General features: G+C 33.6%; 1 protein-coding gene across 2 annotated transcripts in view; it reads left to right on the top strand.

Moving 5' to 3' along the window:
* The first annotated feature begins 1780 nt into the window (after positions 1-1780).
* Positions 1781-12146, top strand: part of LOC117125487 (radixin-like) — a 42488-nt gene continuing 32122 nt past the window's right edge. The window contains exons 1-2 of one of the 2 annotated variants that reach the window (XM_033271983.1): positions 1781-1912; positions 5060-5149. In XM_033271983.1, coding sequence (XP_033127874.1) covers positions 5138-5149 — 12 coding nt within the window. In that variant the 5' untranslated portion in view covers positions 1781-1912; positions 5060-5137. Of the gene's footprint in view, positions 1913-2172; positions 2306-5059; positions 5150-12146 lie in introns of those variants that run through there. The other variant, XM_033271984.1, reaches the window with a different exon arrangement.

The raw sequence follows: 12146 nt of genomic DNA, 5'->3' as shown, positions 1-12146 counted from the left end.
TGTATAAGAGACAGGTTCATACCTATTTGATTCTAGTCCTGAATCAAAATGATCGTCACCCATCATCAATTTGATTCTAATGAAGAATGCATTTAGGCACCGCTGCAGGATTCTATTTGTGAATCAGTACGATTCTTTTAAAATTTTGAGTGTATACCCGGTATGAACGAAGGAAAAAATAATACATCATCTTATTTTTGGAGTTTGTATATAAAAAAAGTCTCGCCTAAACACTAAACATATCTACTTCTTAATTCATTTATGTCGATAGGGTCTTCTATGACCATGGATGGATATTTAAATGTTATTTTATGTCTATACCGTAATTGTTTTTTTTTTTATTCAGAATTTTCATTCATGAAGGGTCGAAGAAATGAAAGTCTATAAAGTCAATAATTACGATTTACAGGCTTTTCATTAACCCGCGGAACTTAATTTAAGGGAATTGATGCGAAAATATAATGTTTTAATAGGCGTTAAGTGGCTACTTAACGCTACTAATAATAACTGAAATAGAAAGTAAGCAATTACAAATAATGAATTACATTTTCATCTCGAACAGATACACGACAATAGACTCGAATTTGAATCGTGTTAAACTATGCAAACAAAGTTTATGAAAGTCCTAGGCTTAGTGGCCCTATATGTTTACCAATTTAGTAAGTGAATGCAAAATGATATTTGAAAGAAAGGGAAGAAGGAAAAATAGGAAAGAAACTTGGAGCGGCTGAACATATTATCTGAAAAAAATATAATAGGCATAGGCCTATACATTTATGTCATTTTTATATTTACGTTTTTGTAATAAGTTGGGCATCTTTAGAGGTCAGTGCACCAAACCTATCACTTTTCATAATTCCACATCGAATCCAGACCCCACAGGGGTGGATTTAGTGGTTGGCCGGCCCCGGTACCCCCCCCCCCCACCACTTTTGGGAGGTTAAAAAAAGAAAGAAGAAAAATGTGATAGCCAAGAACGCCTCAAATGTTATTTTCGGGCGTCTAGAACACAACAATTTCGAAGGGACATTCTCCGTGGGTGGGACCCACGATCTGGAGATCGTGGGTTCGAGTCCCACCCGAGAACAACTTGCGATTTTTTTTCCCGCAGTTGTTTTCAAATGTACTGAATATTCGGTACATTTCCACGTCAGGTAAGGCAAAATTACACCTATACATTATTATTATTATTATTTATTATTATTATTATTATTATTATTATTATTATTATTATTATTATTATTATTATTATTATTATTATTATTATTATTATTATTATTAATATTATTATTATTATTATTATTATTATTATTATTATTTATTATTATTATTATTATTATTATTATTATTATTATTATTATTATTATTATTTTAAGGCTGGTCCACTCGGCCCGTCCTCCTGGACAGATGAAAGTGCGCCGGTTTACCGACTGCAGAGGACATGAAGCGTCCATCAGGGGAGAAGAAATTTAATGAAAATTGCAACATCTAGTCCACTGTACCTTTGAATTGGTGCATTATAAATTTCTGTTATTATTATTATGATTATTATTATTATTATTATTATTATTATTATTATTATTATTATTACAATACGGTCTGAATTAATTAATCAGTAATCAATAATTAACAATGCATGTCTAAAATAATTATGAATAATCTAGATTTTGTTGTGTCGTCATGAGGCTACCTGGGGGTTTCTTTTGGGTATAATGATGAGCAATATTTCGAGAGAGGGCTCCGTTACCTTGTTGATGATTGATACCAAGTATAGGAAGTCTGGCGCGTTTGGTGCATGATCGACCACGCCCTCTTACATATTTGCATTCGCGAGAGCTGAGACTGACTCTTAACGCCATCGAACGAAGTGGTGTTAACGGCCGCGGTTGAGGGAAGCTGCCGGTGTGCGTGTGTGAGTAACGCTTTTGCTATTGTATCTAACACAAAACTTAGGCTAGATTGTATTTTTATATCACAGTGTTTGTTTTAAACACTGTGTAGTGACAGATGTTGTTAGCTTTATTTTGATCAAGTAGGTTTAGAAATGACAACATAATTAAGTTAAATATACCGACCCATGGCATGGACTGCGCCATGTTGGCTAAACTCAGCCGGCCTATATCTCAATCCCCGAGAGGTTTTAGCTGTACGTGTGGGGGCGTAGATTCTCTATGCTGCAAAGGGCGGTTGATGTTCTTTGTAATTGCGGTGGATTACTCATTTTCGGTAATTGGTGCTCCACCTTACTCTCGGTGTTGCTACTGTTTTTTAATCTATGTTCATATCGGTGTTGATGGTACATGAGGTAAGGATAGGACGTTATATATCTGAAAACTATCATCTTTGGTTTTACCTACCTTTTCAACCCTGTCAGTTCCATTCAATTTTTAGCCTTTTTAGGTTGATGGGACGAATTAGGGTTGAAAGCGGCCGCGAGTCGATACACAGTAATTTGTATGGAGAGCCAAGCGTGCAGTATGCAAAATGTGTATGTTGGATAATAGGCATCAGAGTACGATATTAATACTGTTTTAATCAACTATAAATTAATGTATATTTTTTTATATACTGTAGTTTATTACTGTACTAGAATTGACAAGTACGATATGAACGCTATTGACATTTGCTATATACCATATGGTATCTAAATCAGTTGGTAAAGCGCTACTGGCGTTCCATACATTTTGAGCGCGGTTGCTTCAACCATACTCCGATGGACCAGCCTACCTACCTCCCGGCTCTGGGAGGTGATAACCATTGATCTTTAAAACTAGGGCCCAGTAATTTAGGTACGCCTGGGCTTACAGCAGTGCTATGCCTACTGGTTCTGTACTACTGAGTTTTTACGAGCTTAGAGGAGAGGCATCTTTTGATGATAGCATTGCACTCTCAGTGTCGTCCTGGTGAAAGGCCTAGCAGTAAAGGCAGGGGCGCAGCAACCTACTACAGCCATAATGAGCGCTGGTTTGAGCAGCACCTTGCCTATGGTTTTGGTGGTGAAACAAGCTTTTTCGGTAAGAACTCCAAACTGTAGGTCAGTGTACACAATTGCCTTGTTTGCACTCCAGTACTATACATCTTTCGAGAAGAGTAGGGGGTTACCCTGGTGTACAGTACTGGTTCATTCATCCGCTGTCGTTGTGGACAGACAAAAGTGCACCTCTTGACAGCTGATTGAACCCTTGGGGAGAAAAACTTTGAATGAGTTAGTCAGCCTAGGTAGTTGCAAGTTACAGGTTACAGTATTTCCTACCTTTACTTAATGTCAGCAGAATAGTATTCAATTAGGTAGTATTCCCATCATAGTTGATAGTAGCCTACTGTTTTTATTTAATGATTAGTTTTCCAAGCTAGGGTAGACTTGTGCTTAGTTCCTAAATTTATAATCTATTGCTGTATTTTCTTATATTATTACTGCTAATTGTTTTCATAATTAACCTTTAATTTCGGGCATTAATATCTTGCATGTGATTTGCTTGCCTTTAATGAATCCTATCTATAATTTATGAAATATAAATTCTCATCGTTACGTTTTAAATGGTTTCATGTGAACAGACCATTATTTAATATTATATGTATAAGTACTGTAGGTCTTTAAATATAGTAAAATTAGCACCGCCTATTTTAAACTGAAATAATTTTTTTTTTATAACGACTTGATTGCATACAGTTCTAAAATTTTGTAGGCCTAATGTAATGTTAGATCAATGGTGATTATATTATTATTCCACCCTCATTTATCAGACTTTTCTAGCATTTAATTTTCATTTTCATAAACAAATTTTTATATATAAATTGTTATATTTTTTAAACTATAACAGTTTATAAAAGCACTTCCTGATAGTGCCTGGCAGTCTTTCAGTTCTCAGTTTTGTCATTCTATTTTATTGTTACCTTTGAAAAAGAAAACAACATAAAATAGTTGTCAATTCTGTAGGTGGTTTACTTTGCTAATAGCATACTTTGAAGATGAGTCACTGAGAATGGTTTCTGGCATTGGGAATACAAGATTTATCGAAACTGAAATAACATTGGTATACCATGTGGAGTAGCAGATTTAACATACCCACCAGTACAGTATTTCATGGATCAACTGCAGGGTTATTGAAATAGGGTCAGAGGTCAAGGTCAATTCAAAATATAGTAGTGACTTAAGTTTTATATGTTTATCGTAAACTAAATGGTTAGACCACCTTTTTCTGGTTTAAGCAAATTGATTTCCCAGAGCCTAAAATTGTTTGGCTTTACAGTAGACAAGTACAGTTGAGAAATCATAAAGAGAGAGACTTGTGGTGGTGGTAGACTAAGTGACCTTTGACCTTGCAACGTAACGAAGCTGGAGCCACTTTACCTGGTATATTTTTTTAAAAGATGCAATTAGAGAAATTTTCATGTGACTACCACACTACTGTATGGTTTAGTCTACATTACTTGATACTCTCTGTTTTGTTTTTAGATTTCTTACTTCTCATTATGGAAGTGGTTATTGTAGACTTGGAAGTTTAGGTTTCCAATCTGTGGATCAGGGTTCAAATAAGAGTTTGCACTACTGTAGTAGATGAAAATCATTAGACCTACTATATTGTATGTGATATCAGTAGGTATTTCTCAGAGCATGGATAAGTTGCATTTTGTGCTGATTTCCAATGGATAATATAGTATTGCTGCCTTGTTCCACCCTTGAGGTGCTAGTATCACTTTGGGATTGTTGTCTATTAAAACAACAGCATTCCCATTATCAGCAAGAACACTTCTCACAGAAACTATTATACGGTAATCCATCTCTTTCAAAATCAGGATTTTGAAGTTTTTACAGTTATCAAGACATTTGTCATCCTGATGTCAGCCGATTGATTGGGTATCACCACAAACAGCAAAATACATATTACTAAAGGTTATTAGGCCCCACTTGGGTCCTCCCTACTGTTGGATTTTGTTAGGAAATTTTTTTCTGTGTCTGAATGCTAAATTATATTGTTCATGATGATCATGGATGACAGCTATGAAGCAACTTGTACTGAAAAATAAAAACCAGCATTGATTCTGTTTTATCTTTCAGAGGTGATCTTTTGACAAGCAACAGGAAATATATTTCCAATAGTATTTTCTTTCATTTAGGACATAGTAGCAAAGCAAGATGCCTAAGCCGGTAAGTTTGTTTCTTGTTTAGGATATTGATTAAGATTTATAATATGTTATACTAATCAAAGAAGTTGAATGTCTTGTAAGGCAGTAAGATTGTTATATTATAGTCATACACTAGTTGTTTTTTGCTTATATAACCTTCTTAAAGTCAGATCCAGGGATGGTAATGAAAGGTAAAACCTACTGTCAGTGTCACCTTTGGACTAGGGTTTGGTTTTGTTTACACTTCAGTACCAGATAAGTAATAATTTAAAGCAATTAAACTGTACTTCAAATTTTGAGGATTATCTGTCAATGGATGGTACAGTATCTCAGTATGTCAGTTATTATTGGGAAAAGATGTAATTAACATTGAATATTACAAGTATTGTACATAACTGTGTGAATTAATTAGTTTAATAATTATAATTTGATTGCATGATTAACAATGTGATTATAAAAAATTTTAAAAATCAAAATCTTTTAAATAGTGAAAATATCGAAAATTAGTTTACCAGTCAACAAATTTGAAATTCTTTTTACTCAGTAATTTTTGTTGATTGCTAATTATTTTCTAATGTACATTGGTTCTGTCCATGCCTGAAGGAAAGCAAAGTTTATAATTTTAATTTACTTATCAATAGTACATTTATAGCTAAATAATATTCATTGGTAGCCAGTGGCTGAATTGAGGAAATTTTTTACATAAGCCAACCCAAGTAAAATATTATATTTCTCATCTTTCTTTGTCGTCAACATCAACAACATCGATTTTATCAACGACAACATCAGATTATCGGCATCATCTTCTTTATTATCATCATCATCAAGTGCATCAAAAACATTATTACATCATTATCATCAACATCATCATCAACATTATAATTTCATCGTTGTCGTCATCATCGTTATATTCTCATAATAGTGTCCTTCAAATTTGTGCCTAATTCAGATCTGAGCTTCACAGACATGCTTTTTCTGTACGCTCAATAAAATAAATGAACTCGCTACCAAATGTTATTGCAGTGATAAATTTGTCTGTGAGGAATCAGCTGAACCACCTAAGCGTAATTAGTGGTTTCTACCATCACACATTTTTACTGGTGGACCATTTATTTTTATCTGTAAAATTGACAGCTAAACCAGCGATTGAAGAACTCTAATATTATAAAATTATATTCGCTTAGCCTGTAGGCTCATCAATTTTCCAATAATAGTTTAATGTACTCTACAGTAGTCTGTTTATAACAAATCAGCCTTCTGTATACTGTGAACTGATTAGTTTATAAATATCTTCCCGAATGTTTGTTTACAGTATAATAATAATACTCCAAATTCAATGCAAAATGTTTGTCACAGTAAGTTTATAATTAATTAGTTGATAGTTGTATCAAACTAGCCAGGTGTATATATTAACTTACACCAGATGGCTTTTGACATATTTTATATATTCTCTGGATAATAGTTTCAACAACTAATATTGGATACTGTATGGCGGATTGATCAGTTTAACAGTAAAGTGCATGGGCATATTAATTGAACGGGAAGTTTTCAATTGTAGTTCAGTCCATAATATTGTACAGTATTGCTCCACATGTGTTCAGATATTATTGAAATGTTGATGTTTGAGCACTATATATTTATTGAATTCTGTGTTTATTTCTAGAATCACGCACTGTTACTCAGCTCGTGGGTGACCATTTGAGCAAATTAATTAGTTATTCCTGAAAGGTGTTTAAAACCTACTCAGGAAGTAATTATGTATAGTACAGTAGGTTCATCTAATTCAAATCGGAATATTGTAATATGCAGTACATCCCAACAACCCTCTCTCAGATACATTATAAAACTAAACTAAAACATGAAAAGTGAATAAATTAGCAAAATGTAGAGTTCAAAGTTTAATAATCCACACATTGTGTCAAATGGAAAACAATTAATTCAGATTTGTATCCTTTGTGTTGCTGCTACCCATTTGATTTAGGACAATCATTTTAATATGTGCAAGCATATTAATTATTCATTTTATCTACTTAACTTATTTTTAATAATAATTTGAAATTGATAACTATATTATATGAGTTTTTGTTAAATAAATAAATGAGTTTGATATGAATTTTTTTTTTTGATTCAAAGTTTATTGGAACTTGTCTACAATGAGTGTTTTATGAACCTACAGAGGTTTGGACTTCCTGGAATTCTATTGATCTTTATTTAAATAATTTTTTTTAAAGTACAAAGTACAATAGCTCATGATTTTAACATTAAAAAATAATTTACGATTGAGTTTTCCAGTACAGTAGTATAGATGATTTTGCTATAAACAGTAGTCCTGTTTATCATGGCGCAGTGCAACTAACTTGATCCTTTCTAAGTACCAGTAACAAACTTCATCTATGGACACACCTTGCTTTATGTTTCCTTTATACTCTTCCTGTCTGCTATACCTTACAAGTATTTTCAACAAGGTCAAGGTGTTTGGTGAATTCACATAAACCTATCAGTAAATTATTTTGTCATAATAAAAAAAGCAGCATTAATTATATTGCTGAATCATAGTAGCAACTAGGATGTGGTGTATGCCTAAAAATATTGTCTTAATCGTTTTTTTACACTGATACCATTTTGCAAAGAAATAGTAGCAAGGTGTACAGTGGATAATGTTTTGACATGTTAAAGCTTAGCCCATGCTGCTGAAAAAAATAAGCAAACTATATCACAAGAAGCAAGTAGTAAGGTCATAATAAATTGCACACACAATTATCTAAATTTGATATTCTTCCAAAGTCATGGTCATGTGGAACTTTTGGAGAGAAAACTAAGTTGTTGCAAGTATACAGGTCGGCCTGCTAACAGTTGATTGAAATGATGCCTGAAATGAGCAAATGGTAGTATTACTATAGTAAACCTTGCTTATGTTGCACACTTTGCAATAGAGACAAAACAAAGAACTGTAGGGCTACTTTAAATCATGACACTTAACTATTAAAAACTAATATATTTTTCCCACACTTCCAATCAGTTAAGTGTGTAATGAGATTTTAAGGCTGGTCCACTCGGCCCGTCCTGTACAGATGAAAGTGCGCCGGTTTACCGACTGCAGAGGACATGAAGCGTCCATCAGGGGAGGAGAAATTTAATGAAAATTGCAACATCTAGTCCACGGTACCTTTGATAATCGTTTGAATTGGTGCATTATAAATGTCTGTTAATGTTATTATTACTATTATTATTATTATTATTATGAATATTATAGACGAGAATCAAGTGGAAAAATTTTACAGTCAACATAGAAACCTGAAATTATAATGTAGTGTAGTAAACACATTAGAAAACTGTTCTCAAAGAGAATTAATATTTGAAGAATGATGAACTACTGTAAAATGTCAATTGAATAATTAATTTAATTTTTTTTATCAGTTAAATTTACAAAGACATTACTTGGTAAAGTGTATAATGTTGTCATTTTTAATATAATATTGTTGTTATAACTATTGGTTAGGTAGCCTGTAGTAATAGACTATTAAAAAATTAAATTATTAAAAAGAACGGCATACTGTAGTTTTGGTACCTTTACTATGTACGTACCTGCTATAGTGATACTTTTGTTTGATATTGTTCATTGATGACCAAGGCTGAATACATCCTGTGTGACAGTGGGTGTATTGTTTATTCCTGTGACCAGGGAGAAACCCAATTCCTATAGCATATTGTGGATTTGTAATGAATCATCTTGTTGACTATCTTACATTACTATTACATACTGAATGCGAGTGTTGGTTACTGTAGGCATGGAAGCAATAAATGAACAATACTGCATCATGGCATGCATATATATACAGATATTGGTATAATGCTTGTAAGTTCAGAGGTCACTGAAGTGGACAATAGGGAACTTTCGATTTGCACAACAACATAACACTAGAACAGATTCACTCATTCGTAACCGTCCTACAATACGTTGACCAACGTATAAACTGCATTAAAAAATCGAGACGACAAGAACTTCTCAGCGTTCACGCATGTTCAGCAGATGAAAACTTGCTGAGTAAAAAATGCAGTTATAAAATAACGTCATTTCCCAGCTAGCATCATTGACTACCACACCCCTCATCATCTTTTCCTGCATGTGAAGCAGGGTGACCTAACTAAATATGGGTCAAAAGGCAAAAGGGAATTTTTAATTATTAATAAGCTGTTGGCTTCACCCAACTACTGTACATTACATTGAGCTGACCGGTGATAGGCCATTAAACACAAGGGGTTTTTCTAGCCAGAGATGGTACTGTGGGTAGACCGCACACATACAGTAGGGTTGCTGTGGTCCGCAATAGAATTGCTCCCAGACCGCAATTGACATCTTGTCTGTAAGTAAAAAAATCAGGCTTTGTAAAATAAAGTCAGACTGCTCATCGTCCTTTTACTTTTACGTAAAAAGTTCTGATTCTATCCCACACTTTTAATATAGTTATTAAAAATGGCATGTAATTGAAGAATAAAGCGAGTTCTTTCAAATAATACTTTAAATAGTTTATGACAAGCATTTAAAACAATATTAAAGTTTTAACATCCAACTTGTGTCATTTCATCAAATTTCACAAACATTTTCCACACACAACAAGGAAATCTTCAACCAAAGAGGGCAGTCTTTCTATTATATCCATTTTCAAATTCTTGTCTGTTTTATTTTAAATTTCTTTTAACCTATTTAGGAATGTTAAAAGCTCTAAAACCATTCAAGACAATTTTCACACCCACTTGTTTAATTCTGGGATTTTTGGATCATTATTTGTTTGTTTACTCACTCTTAGATTTAACCAAATTTATCCTCATGAATAATAAAGTGAAATAATTGTGGTATACTGTATCTTACTTTTATTGGTAATCTGATGGCTTAATACCTTCATGCAATATTGGGTGTTCACAGTTCTGCTTTAAATACACATTTCTTTTGAGTTCATGATTTAGACTAGAATAAAATGAATAATTGCTGATCTCAGAAAAGCCGCAGCACTTTAATATTGTACTATTTGTAATAAATGCTGGGGCATCTAATCATGATTACCCAACATGCCCTGATATTTTGTTGTATTGGTACAATTGATGTAAGTATTACTACTTTATTCTGAAAATCATATACATCTACCATTTTGTATACCCTCCTCTCTTAATAAAACATGTCCCTAAAAATGTATGTTCTGTATTTTGGGCATTTTCTAAACTTTCAATTTTGTTCTAGTGTTATAAAGTTGTTCTTTTAATTTCAATTGATAACATACATTAGTTTGATAACAAAAATACATTTTATTTGCATTTAACACATTTTTGATTTGAGATTAAAATACAAAATATAACCAGGAGCTCCAAGCTAAATTTCTCTAAGTAAACACAAAAATGTTTCTTGTGATCAAAGTCACCGATTGGATTTGGATTTTTTTTGGTGTGATAAACACCAAGGATAACCCATGAAAGTCCTAAGACTTTTCCAGTTGCATCCTTCTGGTAGTGAATTGCCCACTCGTTTTGCACGCAGGACCAATAGCTTAAACCTCTCATCGGAAAGATCACTTTTAACATTGTTACAATACAAATAGTTGATGTTTCAAAATCGAAAAAAAGCTTAGTTATATTGTGAAATAAAAAGTACAGTACTTAACACTGTACATAGCTCTCTTCGTTTTAGTAAAGTCTATACATGAGTGAATCGTAAGAATGTATAGATTGTTATCACTACTATTATTACCCACCAAAGGTTGGATAAGAAATAAAACTGAGAGGCTACAGTACTGTCATTAGAAAAGCCAGCTTTTTGTTTCATGATTGATATCAATTCCCGCATAAAAACAGATTGAAAACACAAGAAGAATCATCACTGTGTTTGATGAAAGTGAATTGAACCTTTAGTAATGTATTCATACACACTTCTTTCATTTTACTTCAAGGAAGAATTGTGTTGCATTCTTTGCAAAGTTCAAAAGTTAGCATGTTCAGAGATTGTCGTATGTCAATGTGCTTATGGTCATCAAATTGAACAGTGAGATATCGGTGATTTAGAAGGAATATTATACAATAAAAATGAATTTTAAGTTACCCTTCCTCTCCTGTTAATTTTTCACAGTTTCAATCCCTGTTTCCTGATTTTTTTCCTTCATTCTATCACTGATATGTACAGTAATCCCAATTCATCAATAAGTAACCTACAGGGATGTCACCAGCTTTTTGAAGTGCCGGTCAGCGATCATTCCGCGTTCCCCCCCCCCCATTTTCCCGGGGGTGGGTCGCCGTATTTGTGAAAGCTCTTAAAAACCAAAAGGCCTAAGTAAGTCGAGCAGGCCTAGACCCAAGGCTAGCTGACGCGATTTTCTTTTTTTTGGCTAGGCCCACCCAGGTAGGCCTAGGCCAGGCCCAGGTAGGCCTACTGTACAGTAGGCCAGAATTTGAGGAATGCAACAAAACAGATGAAGGTGAGACTTACTGTAGGCCTAATTAAATTCAATAGTTGACATGCTTTGTTTTAGATTAAAAAATAATAATGAACAAATCCCGGCGACAAAGCGCCGATCCGACTGTACCCAGCCGCATTGTTTGCCGTAATTTCACATGTTTGACGATTACCACAGACGACGAATGTGTATGTCACTGATTCATGTGCACTCATTTATTTATTTTTTGTCCATTTACACACATTATATATCAATTATAATTAAAAGAGAAAAACTTAAAATACAAAATGAAAACAAAGTAAAGAAATAAATCAGGTTTCGTAAATTTTTAATAATCTTCCTGCCCCGGACTATGATCTCATAATAAAACACTTGAATGGTCACAATTTCAACTTTAACCTTTGAATGTGTACAGAGCAACCGTGTCATGCCAGCCCACGATGTTCGCTATGACCAAAGAGTATAAATAGAACAAGAGAGCAAAGTCCCGTTCGTAAAAACGTCATGCCTGTGTAGGACGCCAACTAACGGTTGTATATTCTTTTTATTACCCAGTGCAGCGCTGCGCAGCGCGGTAAA

Source organism: Anneissia japonica, unplaced genomic scaffold (genome assembly GCF_011630105.1).
Source record: "Anneissia japonica isolate Jap-2015-1 unplaced genomic scaffold, ASM1163010v1 scaffold7731_len1735946_cov199, whole genome shotgun sequence".
NCBI lineage: Eukaryota > Metazoa > Echinodermata > Crinoidea > Comatulida > Comatulidae > Anneissia > Anneissia japonica.
The sequence above is the reverse complement of the archived record's forward strand: the minus strand, read 5'-3'. Positions and strand labels throughout refer to the sequence as shown.